The 26,517-nt window shown below is 38.4% G+C and overlaps 1 protein-coding gene across 1 annotated transcript; it reads left to right on the forward strand.

Moving 5' to 3' along the window:
- The first annotated feature begins 281 nt into the window (after positions 1–281).
- Positions 282–26,324, forward strand: LOC150088489 (cytochrome P450 2J2-like). The gene is made up of 8 exons (XM_090370185.1): positions 282–638; positions 4,990–5,117; positions 9,501–9,607; positions 12,408–12,697; positions 14,693–14,808; positions 16,854–17,109; positions 23,081–23,268; positions 26,146–26,324. Exons 1-8 carry the CDS (start codon positions 412–414, stop codon positions 26,322–26,324), a joined length of 1,491 nt encoding a protein of 496 aa, XP_090226311.1. The 5' UTR covers positions 282–411.
- Positions 26,325–26,517: the final 193 nt, after the last annotated feature.

Below are 26,517 nucleotides of genomic sequence, written 5' to 3' on the forward strand. Positions count from 1 at the left end.
TGTCATTCTACTTGTGCATATCAGTGAGATTATCAATATTTATTTATCACTTTGTTGTTTTAATAATTATTATACTAATACAATTTTTTATTTATTTTTTTGAAAATGTGTATTTAGTTTAATAAACGATTCGTGGGGTTTAAACTGCGATAGTCATTAATGTTCCAGCGTTCAAGGTTCACACCAGATGGCAGGAGAGGCTTTTGTTATCAGCAAAGATTTTAATCTGCGTGTTTAAAACCGGAATGAGTTTCTACTTATTGTGTAATGCAGAACGAAGTGTGAATTCGTATGGATAATGATTTGTGGTTTTACACTAATTTTCAGCAAAAAAACTCTGAAATATAGTTGAAACTGAACAAGTGTATATCGGATTCTTAAAGTGCTTCTCAGTCATTTGCTTCTAGGGTTATGGATTTCTATATTTTACATTTTCTAGAGGAGCGTTTCACTGCCTATGCTATCACCATATTCGTGGTAGTGTTATGCGCGTGTTTTTTGATTCCTCGTAAAAATTGGAAACAACGACTTCCACCTGGCCCGTTCTGCCTGCCAATTGTGGGTTATTTTCCTTTTCTTGAAAGACAAGCGCATCTCCAACTGATTAAACTGGCCAAGAAGTATGGGAATATATTCGGGTAAGTACAACTGTGTATTTAATAACATCTGAGAAGTATCATTGGTGTTCATGACTGTCAGAAAATAAAAACCAATGTGCACTCAGTGCTGCGAAATAAATGTTTTATTTATAAAATATGCAGAGGATACAATTAAAAGAATAAATTTCGGAAGGAAGATTAGTTGCAAAATATTTCATAGTGAAGATATTTTATCTTGAAGATCTTTCGCTTTGGACAAGACGTGAAGCGTAGTTCATGTACGATAGAGCTATTTGTAAATATGTAGAATGGACGTCAAACGACGGATGACCTTGATGCTACCTGTTCACTGAGATAAGTTGGAGAGACCCTGATTGTAACGAATGGGCCTGGAGTACTGGGCCTGGGTATAACTGGTTTATAATTAACTTCAGTGTATATTAGAGACCCTAATGCTTATCTAGCACGGTCATCCCACTTGATTCCCCATGATTTCTTCGTATCACGTCATTTAAAGAGTTACATCTATGATATGGAAATATCGGAAGACTGAAGTGTACATTAAGGGATTTAATGTACACCCTTTTTTTAAGTTTAAACTAATAACTCGAAAGGAAGCAATTCGTTCTTCCATTAATTAATTATTTATCTCTGTGATAATACTGGCATAATCCAGTTATATCTTGTTATATCAGTAACAATCTGTTTATTCAAATGATTTAGGCGTTCTTTTGGTTACTCTCACTAACAAAGGACTTCATTAAACCATACGGAAAAGGTTTATGGGTATTGTTTGTTTGTTTATTTTATAAAGAAATTTTAATAAACAAACTGTTTATACTCCGGGACGACAACACGGTCAAAGGAATTCACAAGATAGAAAGAATATAAGGAACAGCATCGTAGTAAGTCACGGACTGGAACCCCGTTTAATCAAAACACATAGACCCGCGTGCATGACCCCTCGGCTACTGCGGCCACGATCAAAGGAACGACGTCTATGAGGCGTCAATACATAATGTTTTAAGTGCGTACATTCCTTGGTCAGATTGCTGGACGAAGAATCATAATTTATTAAGAAACAAGGCCAGAGACCAACTAAGTACTGCGGAAAAAAAAATGCATACATACTGTATATATACATAAAAATTCCTGGTGTCATTGAATGGATTTGAAAGACACAAAGTCTTACAAGTTAAATTTAAATATAATTTAAGAAAGAACGCTAGATAGTGATATTGTAAACCACAAAAGAAAACACTTAAAGTCACTAATATTGTTTAAGATAATGGGTCTCGCGCTAATGGAATTAATTTAAGAGAAGGTTAAATTTAATGTACAAGCAAATATACCTTGAAGAAAAACATTAGAAACAGATATACGATCAGTGCCCACACCGGAAACAGCAAGCGAAGATAGCAAGACGGAACAGTGGGGGATCAACTGATAGTATGGCAAGGGACGGTTTGGTCCAGAGATGACAATAGGGGTACTAGCGGGGGCTCTCTTGTTTACTGCAAACAAAGCAGGTGTGGTCATTTTATAATAAGGCGAGACGAATCAAGAAAATGGACGCAGATGTTTTCCGGATGGATTCCGAGCTCCAGAAAATTCTGGTCATTTCCAGAACATTCGAGAATTCTCTAGAAACGGAAGTTATTTCTACACCGGAAGGAACTCGGCCTTCCTGTCATGTGTCATAGGCAAATGAGAATGGAGGTGATGAAGGTCAGATAGAAATGATTGGTCGAGGAAAGGATGGGCGTTACTAAATTTTGGGAAATAAAAGGGGAAGAGCGCGTGCAAAACGGGGGGGTAGAAAAGGTGATAAGATGTTTTAGATATGTGATGAAGTTTTTCGGAGATGATTTTTCGAGATGTGATAAAGTTTTTTTGGAGATAATAAAGTTTTTCGGAAGATGATAAAGTTTTCTTCGAGAGTGATTTTTTGGAAAGATAGGCCCAGGAAACTGTCCCCGGAAGCGATCCACCAGTAGAACCAGTTATGGTGAGTTCACTAAATTCTGATAGTTTTAATGAAGTATAGATGAGTTACAGAAAGGGGAACTTTCTCGAGATGAAACATAGAAGTCCGAAAGCGTCCACCGAGAGATATATTTGAAAGGAGGACAGCGAGAAGAACACCGTACTGTCCTGTGGAAATAAAGTGATGGGAAGCGACCCCTACTGAATGATCCGGCACAGCAAAGAAGGATACGAGACCAGGATGATCGGCAAAGCGAAAAGTGTCCCTGGCAGAGTTTAGCATTCCAGATGAACGTTCCCAATCCAATGGAGGACCCGATGCAGAGCAGAAAGGCACAGGCCAAACGTTGTATTAGCGGTAAGATCCAAATCCCCAGAAGTAAGTGGTTAAACAACGAATCTACCTCTATGTAATTGCAAAGGACTGCAGGGAAGATAGATAAATATTAAGTGAGATTTAGGGAAGCATACAGTTAAGAGCTAAGTTAAGGTATAGATAAGTAAGGAAATATCATAGAAATAGTTAATGAAGGATGGTTTACAGTTATGATTTATTTACTGATTAATCAATGGAGTAAAAGTAATAATTTTGGACGGGTTAGCCTATAGAGCAGGTACAGTTGTGTGTTGTTTATATAATGTTACTGAAGTAGAGAAATTAGTCGCTATATGCTGAAGTTTACCTGAGGGGATGAAGAAATAAATAATCCCATGTATATTTCATTAACATGTAACTTTAAAGTGCTGGGGAGAGAATAGAATAGAACAGAATAGAATAGTTTGTAGAGTGGACATAATTCCAGAAGAAGAATTGTATCAACCATGAAGAAGAATGTAGGATTGTGCTAGATAGGTATGAAAAAGGAAGATATAAATAAATAAATAATAAATGTCAATTGTAATTAAGAAAGAGTTAAATTAAACTGATTGTACGAGATGTTAGTGGGCCTATAGTAAGAAGAAGATGATGGATGGTAGAGCCTAATGACCAGGAACGTGATCCATGCCCTGTACCTATATATGAAGTGAATAATGTGTAATGATTTGTCTTATCTTTTATTTGTAAGTATGTATAATAAACTGATTGTATTTCACTTAATGAAAATGGAGTTTGGTCATTTCTGAACACACAGCAAAACCCAAAGGAGGAGTGCTCTAATATAGAAACTCCCTCAGAACCGGAATTCTTCTGTGAGATAACCAGTCAGATGCAGGGATTTTAAGAATATAATTAATAATAAATATAAATAACAAATAATAACAAAATAAAAAGTAATATAAATATATATAAAAGAAACCCCACCCCCACAGATTCGAAACTCAAGCGATCTTACCATGTGGTGTACTAGGCAGATGATTATATCCACTCTTTTATCATTGAGCTCCAATGTCATGCTATGTAATTGTGTGTATTCCTGTGCGGATTTCTATGTTTTGCTGGATAAAATAGAAAAGGTGTAAAATTGTGCAATCTCTCGCTAGAGGTCCAGATGACAGTGGATCAGAGTGTAAAAAAGGCCGATACCGCTTACTGCTATCCAAAGGGAATTCGAACTCGCGCCTTCGACGCTCTGGAAAGAGAACGGTCATAACCATTGTGCAAGAAAATCCATAACCTTGAGGGGATTATGGATTTGAGTCTTCTGACAAAGTTTCATGGTTTTTTAACTAGAGAACAGGTATATTGATCATAGAATATCCTCATGTTACGGATATCCACCAGATGGCTATGTCTGATAGATGAAGGGACCTAGAACTTTATTCTGTGGAACCGAACTTTAGGCTTTCCTTCATTTTGAATTCTATTTGTTTTATTTGTCCACAAAATATATTTTTGATTTCGTTTTTTGGGAAAACCAATTTATGCCATTATATTTTTGGGAAACTTCATTTAAATTAGCGTAGGTTCAATTAACCTCTCTTTTTTTTATTATTTTCCAACGCATTTTTAAAATGTGAAATTAAACTTACGTCTAATCATCTATAAAAGTAAATTGCAATACGTATTTCTGTTAGTAAATTTTTTTTCATCCATTTCATTCCCAGCAATTTCAGACCTTCTGTACTGTGACCAATGGTATACGATTTCTTTTTAAATCATTAAGTTTCAGAAACATAATGCTGGAAGATTGCTTGTGATTAAAGAATAAGATCATACTTAAGGAAATGTCAACGTGCTCCTTGCATATACACCTCAGATATCTTCAATTCGAGGTTTATAGTTGGTCAACTTCTCAGACACAAAGATTAATGCCATAACTGAATATAGGAGAAGTTTAATCATTTTTAACTGTTTAAAAACAGAAATCGACTTGAAAAAGAAGGGTAGGAGTACAAATGTTCAAATCAAAATTCGGAAGTTTTAATTTAAAGTATATTGACTTCACTTTTTTATTCTTATCAGCATGAAGATCGGAAGTCGGTATGTCGTTTTCCTAAATGACTTCAAGAGCGTGAAAGAGGCATTCAACAAATCGGCATTCCTAGACAGACCATTTTCAGCCTCATTTGATCTTCTTGTTGGAGGCAGAAGTAAGGAAAGCAGCCATTATTTTGATATTTTTATCACAAGTTTTACTATATTAAAACTTTCGTTTTAAAATTAAAAATAACTTTAAATAAAGAAAAAAGTGTAACGTATACGTCTATATTTATTCTATTATAGTTTATTAAGATTTCTCTGTACGGATGCTCTTCGCATCTACTTTTCATAATTAAGGAGTAGATGACGATTCTTTCCAAATGTGAAATCAGACAATGCATCGAAACAGAATAAAGTTACCAAACATATAATTTGAATAGTGCAGAGATGAACTTTCAGCACTTAGATCTGAAGTCAGCATTTGACACTGTAAGTCTTTAGTAGAGTGGTTAGGTGGTTAGCAGAATGGTTACGACCATCGTTCCACCACTTTTTGTAGAAACGTTCTGGGTTTTTGTCCCTTTAACTCTTGGAACAACATGCATGGCGGTCGTTTTTGATTCAACTGATGCCATAGTTCTTGAAAACTGGATGGATGGTGACTTCTACCTCATTATGCTCATTCTACCTCGTCTTCCATATCCTCAATTGTTTTGAAATTTCATGAATTGGGTCTACCACAGTAGCCTCAATTCACTCTTATGTTTTTTTGTAAATTGCTAGAATTCTGTCGTTGATTTCCTGTATACTGAACGAAAAACCGAATTATTGGGATTAAATGCATGGAACCTTCGCCTGAGACAGTCGAACTCAGTCACGTTGTAACTGTGTCAATAACAATTGTTGTAAAGAACTTGTTCCAGGAATAAGGGGTTCAGCCTATTGTGGTATCCTCCTAATCTTCAGATCCCAAAACAAGAGAGAAAATTCAGCATGAAATATAACGAATCTTTGCAGTTGAAATCTGCATCGACCGATTTTTGAAAAACTGTGAGCAGCAATTGAGTCAGCATGGCCCAGCATTCCTATGCCACTTTTTTGACACACATGTCATTTTATCCAAGTCGCGACAGATTAATATTTTGCCGAGATTAAAGTGTAAAGTGTGTTTGGTGTCAAGCGGCACCAGGGGTTTCCCCCATCTCCGCATTGCCGAGATTAAAGTGGGATCTACTCTCTGTTAATTAGCATTAGCATTAGCATTAGTAGAGGCATTTGATGCAAGAAAGCAAGCTTATGCAGCATCAGCCAAAAAAAAAAAAAAAAAAAAAAAAACCACTTCCACTTCACCCTCTGTTCGTTCAAAATACCTGTCCAGCTGAGCCTTAAACTTATTTAGGCTATCAACTTCCACGACAAGGGATGGAAGTCTTTACACCAACCAACCACCCGCTGGCTAAAGGCAAATTTCCGCACGTCTATCCTACATCTGTCTTTCCTCAATTTGAATTTATGCCCTCTCAGGTGATTATTTTGAGCGAGAGGAAGAATCCCATCAGCATTGAGCATGCTCAAACCATTCAAGGCTTTGTACACCTCTGTCAGATCACCTCGCTGGTGCCTGGTCTCCAGACACTGTAATTTGCAAAATTTAAGCCTTTCTTCATAAGAGCACCCCTTTGTTCCATTCACTAATCTTGTTGCCCTTCTCTGTACTCGTTCCAGCAGCTCTACATCCTTCTTTAAATGAGGCCTCCAGACCTGTATACAGTACTCTAGGTGTGGCCTGACCATTGCCTTATATAAGGGAATAATCACCTCCTTATCCCTGCTTGAAAAATTCCTATATATCATTGACAATACACCATGAGCTACTCTTGCAGCCCGTCTGCACTGCTCACAGAACTTCATATTTGCCTTCACAACCACCCCCAGGTCCCTTTAATTCTCTACCACTGTCAGTGTAGTACCACAGAGTTGATACGTTGCTCTGGGGTTGCTGTTTCCCATGTGTCTTTACATTTGTCAATGTTAAACTTCATTTGCCACCTCTCAGCCCATCTGCTCAACCTTTCCAGATCCTGTTGCAGCAGCATAATGTCAGTAGTGTCCTTGACAACCCTGCCTACCTTTGTATCGTCTGCAAACTTCGACATTAAACTTGATATACCCTCATCAATATCATTTATGAATACAGAAAACAATAATGGACCCAACACTGAGCCCTGAGGGACTCCAATAATAACATTAGTCCACGACGAGCAGTGTCCATTGATTACCACTCTCTGTCTTCTCCCCCTCAGCCACCCCTTTATCCACAGCAGCAATTTGCCTCCAATGCCACACTGCTCCAATTTGTGCAGCAGTCTTCCATGTGCAACAGTATCAAAAGCCTTTCTAAGATCCAAGTATATAATATCAAAGTTATTCCCTGCATCCAGTTCCTTTGTGACTGCATCATAATCCAATCAAATTGGTCAGGCAAGACTTCCCCTTAACAAACCATGCTGTGTCCGAACTATAGCTGAAGTCTTGTCTAAATGATCCTGCAGTGCTTCTTTAACCAGTGCTTCCATTAATTTTCCTGGAACAGAAGTTAAACTCACAGGTCTATAATTACTTGTGTCAGCCTTTGATCCTCCTTTGTGAATTGGGGTGACATTTGCACATCTCCAGTCTGTGGGTACCTCCCCTGAGTCCAAGGAAGCTCTCATAATTATGGCTAAAGGTTTGCTTACTTCCTTTGTTGCCTCCTTTAATATAACTGGATAGATCCCATCCACCCCGGGTGGGTGCCTTTCTTGCGTTTATCTTCAACAATTTATCCTCCACTTTACTCTCAGTTATTACAAGATTCTCTACCTTACTGCTAGAGTTGAATACACCTAGATAAGTTCTTTGATTGCTTCCCATTTTGCATTTGCTGTTGGTAACATCATTAGTTGGTCCCACTGTATAGAATTTAAATACTGTCTCAGTCCATCGTAGTCGCCTTTACGAAAGCAATAACCCTTCCCTTTACCCCTAATGGTAGTTAGCTCTTTGAGTAAATCCCACTTCAGCACACTATGATCACTGCCACCTAGTGGTTCATTTATCTGCAGATTCTTAATGCATGAAGAATCACTGCTGATAATCAAATCAAGAGTATTCTTCCCTCTAGTTGCCTCATGAACATGCTGATGTAGAAAACAATCATCCAATAAATCCACAAAAGCCTTGCTAGTGTGTGAGTGACCAGCCCCCAAATTCCAGTCAATATCTGGGAAATTAAAATCTCCCATTATAAGACTCTCTGATTTACTGGCCCACTCTATTTCCCTGTACAGTATCTTATTATACTCATCAGAGTCATTAGGCCTATAGCACACTCCTACTCTCAATTTTGCTCTCCCAATGCTTATGTCACAACAAACTGACTGGACACTGCACTGTCCAGCGATGTCCACTGGCTTCACTTCCTTGGATTTTATGTATTTCTTAACTAATAGCATAACCCCTCCTCCCTTCCTATCCAGTCTATCCTTTCTGTAGACGTTGTACTCCCCAAATTCCAGTTCTGCATTCCTTATTTCTGTGTGACACCACGTCTCTGATATCCCAACAATATCTGCCTTTGATGTTTTGAGCAATACCTCAAATTCATCAAATTTATTTACTAAACTCCTAGCATTGGTGTACACGAAAGTATACATGCACCTATTTCTATTCTTAGCTACCCTAACACAACCCATGTGTGTACTTGTACCGCAATGACTCCCGGCAGTCTCTGAAATATCCTGCATCTTGTTTTTCAGGCTTCTGCTCATTCCAATAGAAACAGTGCAAGAATCTCTTTCACCTCTGCCAGTGGCTACTGTTAATCTATTCGTCTTTGTCTCCCCCCAAGCTAGCAGTTTTCCGACCCACCTAACACTGCCTCGATAGCATCAGCAAATATTCTTGCACCCTTTCTATTTAAGTGTATCCCATCCCTGTAGAAGCAATCTCTCCTGTTAACAAGTACAGTCCAGGCTGGAAAAAATTTTACCCCTTGAGCCTTGCACAATCTTTCCAGGGCCGAATTGATCGACAAGGCTCTTATCATATACTCCCTCCTATCGTGATAAGTGTACCTAATAAAGTTCATTCTCGATGCATCACAATGAGTTTGAGGCTTACTGCAATTTGCCTAGGAACTCGTATCTGTATCTTTTTCCGTTTTGGGCCCGCGAATAGTTGTTTGAATTAAGCCTGTAAACTTAAATGTAACTTTACTGTCGATTTTATTTTATTTATTTATTTTTTTCTTTTTTCAATGTGAACTTAAAATAAGATCAAGTTGAGTTTCATTTGACATTCTTTTCATAAATAATTTCCCTCTTAATGGGTATTCTGTTTTACCGTAAATTACTGCCATAATTATGGAAATAATTCAGAAATAATTCCTTTGTTTAACTTTTAATATTAATAATTCTTTATAGTCTTTCTAAATTTTAAAGCATTTCGGTTGCATGAGGATATTTTTAGTTAGAAAATGTATAGATAACAATTGCTACAATTTTTTCTTAAAGGTTTTTTGACAGAAAATGGCCCTGCCTGGCAGGAACAACGAAGATTTGCATTACACATACTTCGTGATCTTGGGTTCGGCAAAGGCCAGATGGAAGAGCACATAAAGGTAGTACTTGAGATTTCGATAAATCTTAATGCATTTACTGAATCCTTAGTTCTCTGAAACTTAGATGTATTTCACATCTGTGTTTCGCAACGAAAAAGTACGAATGGAACATTTTACAAATATGACGGGGATAGACGTGAAAGAACATAATGACAAGTGGCATAATGAAGGACAGAGATAATTTTTAGGTAGCAGTGTTTTATAATTGGCTAGAGGTCGATTTCAAAAGAATGAATACAGTAAAATACATTCATCCAAATGAATAATGCATTTTCACCCAAATATTAATCAAGAAATCACATTCTTCGATTGTGGTAATATCTGAAGAATTCTAGATCCCCTTTCTGATGTGGTATAACCCTCTGCGGTATGTTGGCAACCAGTCCCTCGCTCTTGACCCAGTGTCACGTCTCTACTCTGGCGTTTGAACGCTTAACTATGGCTGCATCAGATTTTCTGATCCCCAGGACTGTTTGCCCAATTTTACAGACCTTCCTTTCCCTGGCCTTCTGTGGGCTCCCACCAGACCAGAGGTGAATCCTACCTCTCCCTTCCCACCTCTTCTTTCCGGTGGAAGATGCCTTCTTTCCTCATCCTCTTCTTTTTGCCTACTTTTACTCCACCACTTGTACATCTTCCCCACTCTCTTCCCATCTTTTTTAACTTTATTTTTATTTATTTATTTAATTTTTTATTTGGGCTCCATCCAGATAGCTCAGGCGACCCTAGCGGAGATCAGCTACAGCATGAGGGTTGCATGGCTCACCTCCCAGTGGTGATGGATAGACACAACAACAGAACATAACACAATATTGCATAAACCAGACATTTCGTTTTTTTTTCTGGCTTATGCAGTAATAATAATAATAATAATAAGATTCTTTATTAACATAAATTGTATACAAAAGTGATTTGTTACACAGAAAGCCAGAGGAATCTTACACTACGTTGTTTATACAATGATGTTTTTATTAGAAAAAAAAAATAATAATAAATAAATAAATAAACAAAATTAATAATCAAAATTTTTACAAAATATCAATTAAAGAGAAAAAGGGCTGCAAGTTGAGCAGAACATGAAATGACATCGGTCAACTAAGACCGGAACTTACATAATTCTGATTTACAGACGAAAGATAGGAGAAGATGCCATCGCGATATGACTTGTCTAGAGTCCACAGGTCGATGTCGAGAGAGATGAGAGTGACCAGAGTCACATTTGGGATGTGTCTCTTGAAATTCTGTAACCGCTGGAACCTTGAGCACAAGGAGGGGGATACTGCGGAGACGTCTGCCTGGCAAACGCCAACCAACAATGTTCCTGTTGATGTTATTCTGCTTTGCTGAGCACAGATGAAGGAATGCTTTTATTTTCAGCACATGGGCTCTGTAGACTGTGGGCGTGTATTGCAGGTTGGAGCAGACTCCAAATTTAGATGTCTTGTAGATTATTATTATTATTATTATTATTATTATTATTATTATTATTATTATTATCAGTTTATTTCTCTGTTGAAGAGACACCCCTGGGACAGATCTGGTGCGACCACAAGTTGGCCCACTTCAGCACCTAGAATTCGAGGCCCCATAGATTCCTGAGGCTGGTGGGTGGTGCCGCCGACAGAACTTCCACGGCGTAGGAGGGCAAACTACAGAAGTAAGTTTCGAGGTATTTCCTGATTATTTGCTTTTTGTGCGTTTTTCGCAGATCTATTTTCATTCCCCAGAAGGCTCTTGGGGCTTTGGAATACTGAGCTTGGATTTGTTTTTTATAGGTGAGGTTAGCATCAAGGATTACTCCTAGAAATTTGACACCGTCTGTGGGAGTCAGAACATTTCCTGCCAATTCCGGAAGTAGAGAAGATGCAGTATCAGCAAAAGATATCCGACTTGGCGTAAAGAGGAGATAATGTGACATCTCTGGATTGACTGAGAGGCCAAAAGAATTTAGTATACTTACCGAATGTATTTAGGTAGCTGTTTACTGATTCAAGGAATGGAAGTTTGTTCCAGCAATAAACCATCCATAGGCTGAAGGCGACCTTCCACACATCACTTCTACAGATATCATTACACCATTTCAATTTTTACCCCCTCATATGGGTTATCTGAGCAAGAGAAAGAATGCAACCAGCATTGAGTTTGCTCAAGCCATTCAAAGCCTTAAACACCTCAATCAGATTAATTACATGCCTAGTCTTCAGAAGCTGCAAGTTGTAGAAGTGAAGCCCCTTTCTTGCTAAGAGCAGCGTTTTGCTTTACTCATCAGTCTCATTGCCCTTTTCTGTGTCCGTACCAACAGATGTACAGTCTTCCTAAAACGAGGCTGTTAAACCAACATGCAGTACCCAATATGTATTCCCTGAGTGTAGTACTACATATTTGGTATTACTCTGGGATCGCTGCTACCCATACGCAGTACCTTGTATTTGTCAGTGGGAAACTTCAATCGCCATTTCTGAGCTCGTCTGCCTAATTTTTTAATATATTGTTGCAGCAGCATAATTTCATTAACCACCCTGCCAACATTTGTATCTCTGAAAACTTAAGACATTTAAGCATAATATACTTTCATCAGTATCATTAATAAATATGGAAAAAACAATGGGTCCAACACCAAACGCTAGGGGAATGCACTCAGTATTTAGTACAGTCTATCTTAATACTATAATAAATATAGTATTTAGTTTTTATTAATTTTCGCCCATATTTATGTAAAGTTTATACATTCTTGATGGTTTTGTCTATATCTTTCTCTTTTGGATGCGAAACAAATCAATGTTTTTTATTTGTATTGCAGGACGAAATCTGCGAGTTTATAAAACGGATTGAAGCTCACAACGGAGCGCCTTTTGACCCGAAAGATGCCATTTTTTCTAGTACCATCCACAATATCACTTCTTTGGTTTTCGGAAAAAAGTTCACCAAAGATAGAATAAAGTATATTAATGATATTTTCACAAAAGCAAATAAACACTTACAAACGTTTGATTTTCCTACGTATTTTCCCTGGCTGTCGCCATTATTAAATTCAGTGCTAAGGTTTATGCCGATGGTAAAAGCATTTCGGGGAATCAATGAGTTAGTAGGGTAAGTATGAACTATGGAAAAACTCTTTATTTATTTTTTTTTTTATTTCTTTAAGGAACATGTATGTGAGACTAGAAATATGAATGCAGTAAATAATACTACAGGAAATAGTGAAATCAGGATTTAAAAGATATTCTTATATTCGAAATAATCATAACCGATGTGGTATGAGTACAGGGTGTATTTGTGTATCCTAGGCACATATTTGCATATATTTCTAAGGAAATATATGCAAACAGGTCCTAATTTTGGATTGTAGTGGTATTATTTTTATTATTATTAAAGTGGGATATAGGGCCCTTGGAAAATATTTTGCCAACGGTCCAAATATTCCAAAGATAGGCCGTAGGTATATACACTGCATTACCATTAATATCCGGGCACCTCTCCATGGATAGAGAAACAGGTCTATGCAAGCAACACGTCACAGAACCTGCTATAAATATGCACCCTGGGCTTCAATCAGACAATTGCAAAAATGGGCATGCAAGATAACACGTTCAACAGAATTACCTCAATAGTTCAACAGAATTTATCACCTCAACAAATTCTAGACGCCGATTTACATGGTGTAAGGAGCTTGAATCCTGGACTGTAGAGTAGTTGAAAGCAGTCCTATGGACAGACGAGTCTAGGTTCTCACTCTACTATTCTGATGGCCGTTCCTGGCGAATGACAAGGTAACAATTCCTTCCTGATTGTGTCTTCACAACAATGAAGTTTGGTGGAAGGAGTGTCATGGTCTGCCTTGGGTCCTATTAGTAGTTTTCAACAAAATCATGGACCCTCACACCAATATCAGCCCGTTTTTCTGATATAGGCATGTGAGGATCCCGCATTCCTAGTTGGTTCCAGATGAAATAAAGTCTAGAATCTGTTTCTAGGCTAAAACGGGACTCCCCCCGAAACGGAACTGTAGCCCATATGTTCGGGCTTAAAATCACACTTTCATCACACCAGACCGAGGATTTGTGATGTCGTTTGTGTTTAATGGAATAAAAGCCCTAGCTTCCTCGGGTAATGTTCAATTAAATTGAGTCTTCTTAACGCAGTCCGGTTGGAAATGTTTTTACTTTTAGATGCAGCAACCTGAAGAGACAGTTGATGACACGACATTGTAGGGTTCTGTCTTGCTGGTAGAGCCGGATAGCGTTCTGTTATGGTTGAAGTAGCCCTCGGAAGGCCTTGAGCTTGGACACCTTTCCTTGTAATGGTTCCTGCCTCCTGCAACTGCTTCCACACTACATAGAAGACCCTGGGGCGACAGTTTAAGACAACCTGCAGTTTCGCCAGCGAGTGCCTGGCTTCAAGTCGTCCAACGGCTCGCCATCGTAAAGTATCATCTAAATGACGATGACTTGCCATCCTGAGTAGTCGAAATGGGGTTATCCCTCTGAGCAAGCCTAGAAATGAGTATGATATGATGCTGTGCAACTCTGTAAGAGGCGATTGAGGTGGTAGATCGATTTCTATTGGACACTCGAAATTTGCATGCCGTGATGTCTGTTATATCAAATATTCGCCTTCAGTGACACCGTTCAAATTAAAATATTCATGAAAAATATTTTGTTCAGTAGTGTATTGAACTCTCCCGATTGTTCAAGCTTCCCGGATGACATCTGTGACGAATAATGTATGCTTGCAAAACGGGTGACGAATGAAGTGTATGCCTTGTAAATTGTAAAGTGAGTTTCTGCATAATAAGTGATTACAACTGTAAAATAATGCTGGTTGGTCAAAATTTAGTGATATTGTAATTTTGCCAGTTCATTCAACTTTAATTACTTACGAATTCGATCCTTAGCTAGTTCATAAGTAATGAAGAAAAAGTATTCTTATATACTATTAATTTTACTTTAAATTTCTGTATATTTGAATTATATTGATAACGCATTATTGGATTTAGAGGGAAGAAAATAATTTGTGAGATTATTCAATTTTCAGAGCGTGACATGTATTTCTTAGCAGCTATATTTTATTTTTATCTTTTTACAGGAGGGAAGCCGAACCCATTAAAAAGAAAACCGATCCAGATAACGTCGGAAGTTATATCGAGGGATTTGTGGTAGAAATGAAAAAACGAGAAAACGAATTAAACAGTTCGTTCAATGGTAATCATCGCTCTCAAAATAATAATAATAAAATCGGATTTTGAAACTACGGTGTACAAATAAATGCAAAACATCTTTGTGTTAATTTATTTCTTTTAGGCGCATCGTCAACTTAGGCCATATTGCTCCGTATATATTATATCTGTTATTATGCTATCTTCCTTTGAGGCCAACTGACTCAGCCATCAAGCGAAAAATTCATAAAGTTTCCTCAAGTAATCGGCGGGTTCGTTGTCGGTCTTTTCCTCAGAGTGTTAAGAAGATGGCGATTTTACCAACTGTCCTTTTCGCTAGGGTATTTGATTTAAAAATTAAAAAAAAAAAGAAAATAATAAATATAACCGAAACATTAAATATTGTCATTTGTACTACAATTAAAACTTGTTACCAGAGACTTCTCCCTTGATCGAAGGGCAAAAATCATAGCCGGTCCAGCAGATGAAGTGACTGCATCACATATTGTCATTGTGAAGAGTGACAGCATCGCACATTGATATTGTGAGGGGAATGAGAGCACCACACATTGACATTGTTAATAAGATGGTATACTGGAAAAAAAAACCTCTTAGAAGTACTAATACCTCCAAACCAAAATGGAGATGCAAAGGATGTGATGGGAAGAAAAGTGACAGCCTACGGAGGTTAACCTCTGTTAATGGAATGATCATGGAATCTCTGAGGAAGCATGCAATACAGGGCTATCTCTTTGGGGACGATGTCATTAATGTATCACAGCACGGGTTCCCAAAGGAGAAGACTCCTCTGGCCAGTTTTGTTAATTTTTATGTTGAGATCATATTAGAAACGAATACAAGAAGCAGCTGTTATATTATTTATTTCGATTGAGCAAACTCTTAATACAGCTCCTCATGAAAGGCCATTGTAAAAAAGTCATAAAGTTGGTTTTTGAGAAGATTCTTAATCGGAGCAGGGGCTGACTAAAAGAGGAAAGACAAAGGGTAGCCTAATCCTAAGTGACTATTCTTCAGAATGAGCATAGAAAATGGCATCCCTCAAGGAACAGTGTTTGAACACGCCTCCTCTTATAACCTCCTTTAAAGAGTTGATGAGAGAGTAAATGCGAAGCGCTCAAAGTTTGCTGATGATCTGAAGACTCATAGGTTATTGATTATAACCAGGTCATTTTGCATCAAAATTAATTAGATCAGTTACAAATATGGTCAGAAATATGTCTGCTAAAGTTTATTGCTTCTAACAGGAAAATGTTGACGCTGGGAACACAAATCAGGGATTTAATTCTAAGTTAGGTATGAGGATTAAAAGTGACTCGGGGATAAAAGACTTAATAATAACAGAAATGCGACATTTACGGTGATGCAAAATGTCGAGACCAGAATAGCATGGTGTCCTCTGTATGATTTTTAGTATCTTTATAAGTAGAGAAAACGATATCATTATAATATTTGTACATATTCAGGTGCACAGAGACCTCACCTAGAACACATAAGGTCTTATAAAAAGCGTTCAAAGAAGAGCGACCAGATCGGAATAGGGGCACAGTACAGATATTGTTCCTCCCATGAGACTTAGAAAGTGCACACTGCAAAGGTCCGCAACTTGACACGGTGAGGTGTGGAGTTCGTAACTTAGGTGTGTAAAGCGCTGAAGGGATCAGCAAAACGAACGAAAAGGATGAATCTTCAATCGCAGGGCAACCAAGAGTCAGGAGACAAATATAAAATCCTAGGGAGTAACAGAAGGCTGGATTTCAGCCGACTAACCATCGGGCAACTTGCTGTAGTTCATTGGAAATAAATTACTTATTAACATGGCCCGGAGAGCATAATTTGATAAATTTCAAAGAAGAATTGGACGGCCAATATTTGAATCCCTCTACCACTTAGCCATTCTAATTCTAAAACTATTGTTGAAATTGATAAAAAACTGAGATATTGAGAAAACTTTCCATTTTTAAAATTTTAAATTTATTTTCATTTCTTTTTAATTTATTTTCAGAGTTATTAATATTCATATATACAGATAAACCTGAACAGTGTTTTGAAAATGGTTATTTTTTTACGTAGAAAGGATGCTCATCGGGAACATAGCAACAATATTTGGAGCTGGAAGCGATACTACTGCAGTGACACTTTCGTGGAGTCTTCTGATAATGGCGACATATCCCGATGTACAGCGTCGTGTCCAAGTTGAGATAGATGAAATCGTAGGGAGGGAAAGGATGCCATCATGGGAGGATCGCCTTCAACTTCAATACACTCAAGCAACGATTCTAGAAGTATCCAGATGGCAAACCACCTTTCCAATAAATGTTCAAAGGATGTAAGTGCGCAGTATTTAAAACAATTTAAAGAATTGATTAAGACTTAGAAGTGTTCCTATTTAGAAACTGTTACTAATTGTAGATAAACTGCATTTTGTTCATTCAGTTGTGCTTTTTCGTAATTATCTTCTTGAATTTTTTTAATTAACGTACCAGGATCAGTATGGTACATTATCCGAAACATGACTTCCACCTTCATATAGATTAACTATAAAATCTCCTACGTGAGGACTGGCACACTCAGTCCTTACATACCACATTGCTAGTAATATTTTTAAACTCTGTTTAGGATCTATGGCAAACGAAAAAAATGTTAGTTTTCATGTAACACGAAACGAAGGAAGTCAGTGGTGTCGAAAGCAACCATCCGTACACAATGAGTGGTAGACGAACGCAGAATAATGCAGCCCTAATAGGAAGAAATGCTGCAGAAAGTTATTGCTCCAAGAACGAGACAGCAGGAATTTGAACAGAATTGAGTGTCAGAATATAAGCCAACCCATGGAGTTTAGAAAATTACCAAAAAACTTTGTTTAAAATCGAAACTGTTTAATAGTTAATAGAATTTTTTCGGTATTATGAAGATATGTAAATTCAAATCATTTCAGAGTTATTTTCCGAAGAGCTTTTTTTGAATAAATTCATTTTGCAATCTTCATGAAAGAGCGAGGAAATTTAGCAAAAGACAAAAAAATGCCTGCATGTTAAAATTCGATCAAACCCCAAACGCCTTCTGAGAGTAAACAAACATTCTCAGACTCAGTCTGCATTATATTCAAAAACGGATTCATTAATAAAATTGCAGCTACAGTGATACGACCTTTATCTTAAAGGATATGGTAACGCTTCTTGACATTTTCTCTCATCAGTGATATTCAGGTTACTAGTAACATTCAATAAAGCTTTGTATACGCTGTGTTTAATTTTCAACCTTCCCATACCACGTTCCTACTCTAGTAGCCACCCAACAATCCTTTCATTAAAGAAATAGCAAGCAATGGTTGCTCTACAAGCAAAATCTCGATATGTTGGCTTTCTACTGAAAATATATGCATGCCGGCAACGTTTGGCCACAATAACTATACTCCTTCTAATAAGTTCCACCAATTAAAGGTGGTAAAGGACTTATATTTTGCTCAGCTGCAACACCATATCTATTGTCAATACTGTATGCAAAGAGGAAATTTTGTTAGTGGCCTCATCTTCAAGCATTGCATTTCGAAGTTTTTATGTTTATACATATATATACCGTTGAGCCAAAACATTATGACCACCTACCTAATATGATGTTGGTCCTCCGCATGCAGCCAAAACAGCGGCGAGGCATGGCGCTACAAGATTTCTAAATGTGTGTTGTGGTATAAGGCACCAACATGTGACCGGCATGATCCTTTAACTCCTGTTAGGTCCGTGATTGACACGCCGCAGATCGGAGTTGCTGTTCCAACACAAACAACAGATGCTCGATTGGATTGATGTTTGGGGAATATGGAGGCCAGGGCAATAACTGGAATTCTTCCTGATGTTCCGAAAATCAAACTCAAACAATAAGGGGGGTGTGGTATAGTGCATTATCCTGCTAACAGACGGCACTGCCTGAGGGGAAGACCGTTGCCATGAAAGGTTGTACCTGATCAGCAATGATGTTTAGGTTAGTATAGGTATACGTATGTTGAGGATCAGATTGCTCCGGGGATTTCTCTCACCTCCTCGTATGTTTTATGTATCGAGTGACAGTACCTTGATATTTAGGTATATGTAAGTGTAAGTGTATTTATGGTAAAGCGACATCAGGGATTTCCTCCATCTCCGAGCAGAGATGGTGGAAATCCCTTACATTGTGGTGTGTTACAGTATGCTGTAAATGCCATAGATTTAAAAGTGTGTGGATCGTTTAATGTCGTGTACTGTTGTTCTTCTGGTCGTTTAGCCGCTGGAAACCAACAGTTGGAAACCAACGTTACCCCACTTACGCCTCGTGGAGGCAGACCAGAAACCCAGTAGCTTATGTATACTCTGGCAGGTCCTGCCACCTAATTTCCTGGAATTTCGATGGCTTGGGCTTTAAAAAAAAAAACTCGGTAATGATGAGCTCTGGAATTGATAAAGCCAAATGAGGTTTAATCGGTTTAATTGGACGAAATTAAATCTTTGCAGTTTGTGTGGGGTATACGTTGGCGTATTAGGCAGAGTCGGAGGGAAGAATAAAGACTGGAGGATAAGCCAGAAGTATGGGGTGGATAGAGAAAGCGACCCCAGGATGTTCAATGAGGCAAACCCTGCCCCACCTGGAGAAGGATAATGTGTGGCAGGGGAGGGAAGGAGACAGGACTGCTTCCTCCCTCCCACAGTCTCCGCGTGTAGCACAGTGGTATCGTCACCGTGCTCCCCACACTGGGTGGAAAAGGCCCGGGTTCGAATCCCGTGGATGACGTGAAGAACTTAGGTTATCTTTTTTCAATGTGTGGCTGAGTTAGTCGGTCTCAGGTGTAGATAGCAAGGTTTCTTCCTCAGACACTCGGTTTTTTCGTCCAGCAAACAGGCTAATCGACCAGACAGAGGAGTGACCGTCTGGTAAAATATGTGTAAAATAAATATGGGTAGATGTAATCATTTACAGGAGATCCTAATATCATAATTGATTTCCTCCCTGCCGCCGAGGAAAAGGGAGAAAAAGGTACCAGCCAAGGGCGCCCGGTATAGATTGCTATCAGGATTTGGCAGTAGCGAGCACGTTATCACTATTGGTAAAGAGTCCAGTTTGGGTATTTGGTCCGATTTGGCGTCATTCATGTGACAGTGGTTCCGTCCGAGATAGATTAATGATCAGGACAATCTTCCAGTGGGTAGTGGGTACCAATCGATTTCGATGGCAGAATACATTCCAATTCCCAGATCTATTACGTTCTGGGTAGGGTTTTTTGCCTCTGGAATAAGTCCTTTGTAAAGGTGGTGAAAGCTATGTATTCTTCAGCAGTGTCAAGCAGTTTGTTGCTCCATATTCATGAGGATGTAGTGAATTCTCGTCATAAGAGTGCGCCTAAGGTCCTCGTAAAGTTACAGTGGCAGAGGCGATGCTCCCAGCCTCTTGGGAGCCACAATGGCAGTTTGGGTCTTCCACAATCCTAAACTCTATCAATTTAGCTTTGAAAGATCCGTGCCTCATGAGAAGGAAGGTGGCGTGGAGTCTCGGTGAGAACTATGTGGGTTACGCTCGGTGTAGATTCTTGCGATTTGAGGGATGAATTTCTTGGTGATGGATCCCTTTGTGGTTTGGTACCATCTCAGTTGCCATGTCCTAATGTTTAGGTAGCTGGTAGACGTCAGAGTGCCTGGCACATGGATGACTGGATTCAGGGTATCCCAGCAGAACATCGCCCAAAGCATAACACCGACTTGTTTTCGTCCCACGGTGCATTCAGGCGCCATCCTTTCCCCAGGAAAATGACGCACTCATATCCAGCTGTCCATATGGTGCAACAGGAAACGTGATGGGTGATTCCTCGAACTAGACAACCTTCTTCCAATCACGCAAGGTCCAGTTTCGATGCTTGGTGCCCATTGTAGGCGCTGTCACCGGTGAACCGTGGTTAGCATGGGCAGCACTTGGAGCGGGCTGCGGCTACACAGCCCGATTTTGAGCTGGGTTCGATATACTGTACTGTGTTGAGACACATTACTCCCGTCACTAGCATTCCAATTACTGGCAATTTCCGACACAGTCGCCCTTCTGTTGCCACGTACCATCCGGGAGCGCCTTCTCTCACCTTGAGCATCGATGAGCCGTGGTCGACCAATACCTCGCCGGGGGTTCGGGGGTTCGTAGGTTCCCCTCCTCGGACCGTTTTCGGTAGGTAGTAACCACGGCTGACCGTGAGAATCCCACAAGCCGTGTCGTTTCGGATATGATGTGACCCAGTCGTCTGGCCATTACAATTTGGCCTTTGTCAAACTCGTTTAAGTCCGCTGTGTTTCCCATCTGAAGAAGAAGAGTAACACTGATTAACGGAGCTCTGTATCAGGTGGTTTTATACCGTGTCCCGACCCGCGCAAGCGCCGTAGTTCATCTATAGTTGCTTCGATTTGCATAACGACTCGCCGGTCATAATGTTTTGGCTCATCGGTATATATATATATATATTTTTTTTTTATTATTTTTTTTTTTTATTTTTTTTTTTTTCGCGACATGGCTGATTTAGCGATATCAAGCGAAGATTGCTAATCGAAATATTAATCACTACATGAATATTAGACTATTAGAAAGATCTAATCATAAATTATGCATAGAGAAGAGTGCATGCGACACTGTTATTAAACGTTTAGTTAACAGTATTAATAATAATAGAAAATTAATAATATTTGCCATATAGTTCAAAGAAGCCACACGCTTTTTGCTGCACTGCAAAAAAAGCACCAACCAATTAGATAAGAAAGCACAAATTATATGCTTTTCTTTCCTCCTCAAGCTGGTACGTTTCAGGGCACCTTTAAATTTATTGAAACTGTCAGCCTCAACTACCTGCGAGGGAAACTTGTTCCTGCTATCAACGACTCGCTGCCTACAAGAAAACTTCCTACAATCAAATGTAAACTTCAAGCCCTTTAGTTTTAATTTATGATCCCTATTGGAATTATTTAGAACACAGTGTTTAGTGTTATTTGCAATGTGGCTCCAGGGGTTCACCCCCAAATTCACGTTCCCCCCATGGGGCGTCAGGCAACGTGTGAATACAAACTCTGTGAAGTTTGTATTCACACGTTTTGTGAGTGTTCGGGTAGTATTATTGTGGATGAGTTAATTTTGTTGTTCATCTGGACTCTTAGCCTAGGACCTTGTGTTTTCAAAAAGAAATCCCTGGTTTACCGTCCGGCCCAAGAAGAGGGGGGCCGGGAAATTCGGAGTATAAAACACTGGCGGGCGAACGCTGAAGTAAGTAGCTAAGGCTATAAGTAGAGATAGCCCTAAAAGAAAAAAAAAAGAAAGAAGAAAATGAAAGTGAGAAGAGATAGTGGGGGGATAGGAAGTAGGTCGGGGTATAAAGGAGTAGAAGGATAGAAGGGGCAATAGTAAAAGCGCTCGCCTGGTTGAAAGGGGTGGCAGCAGCCCAGGGCAGGGTGTCCGTCCTACTCCAGGTATGGGAATTAAAAGTAGGCAGTGGGGTGACCCACCAGCGGAAGAGGGTAGCCTGCCACCCATATGGTGAGAATGAGGTGTCAGAATTGGGAAATCAGTCACCCCAGGTGGTAGGAATGACGGGTCATAGGGAGAGGGGTCCATGGAACTCATCTTTAACGACTCTGCCAATCATATTGAATGGATCACTTCCAAAATTAATAAATAAATAAATGAAAATTCCGATCCCTGTCTAAATTTTAGGGAAGTCATAACTTACCTAGTTTTTCTTGATAGTACAGTGTTTTCTCTACTTTTTAATCCTTTGGAGAGGCTTGGGTCCGAATCCCGTCGATGACTGAAGGAATTTCTAAAGGTATCTAAATTCGGGGCTCCTTTGTTTCCTCCCCTCCCGTATGCTTCTGGAATTTTCAGCCTGCACTAAATGCAATCAACCGGTTAAAGTACATTTACACAGACATAGGATGGAAATGAATACAGATATAAAATGGAAATTAAGTGAATTTCCTTAGTTACAACCCTTAAATAGAATCACAACTAAGATAGTTCATTGTTACATATTTCTGTAATTTATTTCAGATAATCTCTGTCAGTAGATTAAACCTTACTTGAAGACAGCAAGTTTTATGAAATTAAAATTAAATCGCATTTCTAATATTCATTTAGTAGGAATATTTATTGTGCAGTTATACACATAATATATTATTCAACATTATTTTATTTCATAATAGATAATTTTATACATTATATCATGATTTACTTTCATTAAAGCTGTAGAATTATAACTCTTTTTAGTAAAGAGCTTCACTGAATTCGCTTGTATTATGCATTTACAGCGCAGGTGAAGATTCTACTATCGGAGGATATGACATACCTAAAGGAACGATAGTTCTTGCCAACTTTTGGGCTGTGCATCGGGACCCTACGTACTGGAAGAACCCAGAAAGTTTTATTCCAGAAAGGTTTTTATCTTCAGATGGAAAAACCGTCACAAAACCAGAATATCTTATTCCTTTTTCGATGGGTAAGTCAAAGAGTCACATTCAACCTATTTCAGTAATATATGCCTTTCTCAAAGGGGTGTTCCTCAGTGATTTCAATTTTTTGTTATAATTTCAGTAAACTTCTCCTGCACTAGGTAGCTTAGAGTCAAAAAGGAGTTCAAAAATGACACGAGGAACACTGGGACTTTCATCTAACAAAACTGTTCTCAATTAGTGAAGTAACTTCAACAGAGTATTGGACAGATCAACAGGAATTTGTTGATTCAGCCACCCAGCACAAATGCTCGATAGGTTACTTGTCCTCAAAACCATTTTTTCACAAATTTATCGCTGTATGAAATCCAGATTTCCTCCTTAGTTCGAATTCAGTTGTTCTTCCTTAGTTCGAATATTTGTTACTTGGTGCTAGCGTCAGTTAACACCATGAAAAGTATTCACTCTTGAAAACATAAGTTTATGAAGTTTTCGAGGTTTCATACTTCGGTCTTAAGACAACATTTTACAGATATAATTATATATTCCACTTTCTATGTTGAATTTCTATGTTCCCAAAGAAATAATGTCCAATTTCTATGTTCCCTAAAAAATAATGAAACAAAATAATAAAGCAGTTTCGAAAAATGTTCTTTTGAAGCTCTTCTTTGCTAGTGAACAAAATATAAATGTGAATAGCAGTTAAACTGAACTAAGTACTAAAAAAGATAAATATAGTGAAATAATATACACTCGGTGATCATTGAATTAAGACCGCCTACCTAACACAGTGTTTCCCCACCGTTTGCACGGATAACAGCCGCTATTATCCTCGGCATTGAATATATTATATATCCCAAGACGTCCGTAGGGATCTGCAACCATGCTGCCATCAAGGATTCCACAGTGTCAGAATATATGACGAATGTGTGGTCATACGTCTCTCTTCCCTTACCAAAACATCCAAAGGTGTACAATTGGATTGAAGTTTGCTGAATTTAGAGTCCAATCAATATGGGTGATATCTTGACTGGTTCTCGAACCACTCATATCCAGAATGGGCCCGATGACACGGCACATTATTGTCCTGGAAGATCTCGTTTCAGTCCTGAATATATGCAGCTCTGCAGAGTCTACATTTCTTTAAAAGATTTGCCCACATTTCCTTTTCATTTATTTACACACTCAGTATATACAGTATCAAGATTTATGTACATCGAATTATATACAAGATTTATTTCCATATATTTAAATGCTCTCTGTTAATTCAATGACCACCAATTGTATACTGGGCCTATGGTGGGTATTGTCCTGAAAGACCTCACCAGTGTAACGTTGGTCAATACCCACCATAGGTCCCAGTTCATATCAACAAATCATATCCCATATTAAGCAACTACCGCTACCTCACTAGATAATTGTTCCCATGCACCTGGATCCATGGTGTCCGTCTTACGTCTGATTGTGCCGTTCGGATATTTTTCTTGCATCCCGAAATTGGATTGCTACGTCAACTGTCGTGCAGTGACCTTCCGTTGAGCCTGTACCTACAAACTCCCTGCGCTCTCTACTCACCACGAATGCGTTTTCTTGTACAGTTCTCTCGGACGGAAGTGATTTGGTCCATTTGACACCATTCTTCGAATAACTTCGAACATAATCACAGCGTGATGTGAGCCAACCGAAAATACATGTCGTTTTCGAAATGGAAGCATCTGACCCACGAGCCCCCCCACAACTCACTGATATCATTGCTACGTCACATAGCTGAAACTTTACTACTTTGACTTGCACGAACAAATGCATATTGCCAATGCACTAGGGTACGATGCTGTTTGCTATTTATACAGCATAGTCGATTATGGTCATAATCCAGTAATTACTGAGTGTATATGAGCATTAAGTATAGCGATAAATTTTACATATTCTATATATACTATGCTATGATGCATCTGCGGGGCAAAATTATTATACATGAGATAGTCATTAACGAAATAGTTGAATTAAATGAAAGCATACGTTGTTGTGGAACATTCTGAAAGTATAAATATTTGAAAAAGCGTTTTCATTCATTACCGTTGAGCTGGTCTCCTTTCAACTCATACGTTAAAACTTGGCTGAAGGTTGTCCTGATTCACTTCTTCTCAGTCTTGTTAATTATGGATGCACTCAAGTCTAAACATTTCTTCAGGAACATTTGGATATTTCTGACGAGACGCGTACCATTTTATTATCATTATCCGTCCATCATTAGCATTTGGATGATATTTTTGTAATTTTCGAAAATGGCAGGTTCTATTGGTCAGGTAAACCTCAGAATGAATTATTTCAAACTTGTCCATATAATTTTCTAACTTAAGGGGATCAGATACGTGACAGTCTCGCTGTTATACTTTACTAAAAGTTTAAATTTGTTGTCAGTTATTCTTAGCATTGATCATTCCTCCCTTCAGTCCTGGAAGAAATTCCTGTATGTAGTCCACACAGGAAATTCTCAATGGAATGAACACATGCTGGGCAGCATTAAGAAACAAAGAAATTTCGAAAATATGAATATTTTACAATAAAATTTAACGGAACCATTCAAAGTGCACTTGGCATCATAAAACCATGTCCAACACAATGGAGTTGGATACCAAACACTAATAGGATGTCGCCACTGTAATACGAGTCCGGATAGATTTATCCATTTATCCACCTTTGCAATTAAAGATATCAGACAAAACGCTTACCATTTTATTATTCATTTTATTATCATTATCCATCCATCATTACCATTCGGACAAGCGCGACACTCTCTTCAGGGCTCACCCGCCTAAATAATCCAATCGAAATCCGCAATTTAAGTACTGTATTAAAAATAAATTTCATTTTGTAATTTGGTTTATTTGTTAATTATTTTTTTATTTATTTTTAATTTTCAGGTAAAAGGTCTTGTCCTGGTGAAAAAATGGCTCTCGTTTCATTTTTTCTTTATTTGGCAACAATTCTACAACAATTTGATATAAAGTTACCAGATGGCACAGTTGCTGATTTCAATGGAGTTCTTGCAGTCAGCTTGCAGCCTGCCTCCCAGAAAGTGTGCCTCACAAAAAGAAAATGAAAACAACGCATGGAAAAATAATAATAAGAAAAAAAAAAAAAAACTTAATGCGTATAACTTTCATATTGCATCAGTTTATACATTAATTATTTTAATTCAATTTATACACACAGAAAAATTCCGGTAGGAAATCTGTATTTATGTATCGATTTCACCATTTACAGTGCACGATTCCTATCTGTAGAAAATGTTT

Source organism: Mastigoproctus giganteus, chromosome 3, assembly GCF_048544385.1.
Source record: "Mastigoproctus giganteus isolate SK-2022 chromosome 3, ASM4854438v1, whole genome shotgun sequence".
NCBI lineage: Eukaryota > Metazoa > Arthropoda > Arachnida > Uropygi > Thelyphonidae > Mastigoproctus > Mastigoproctus giganteus.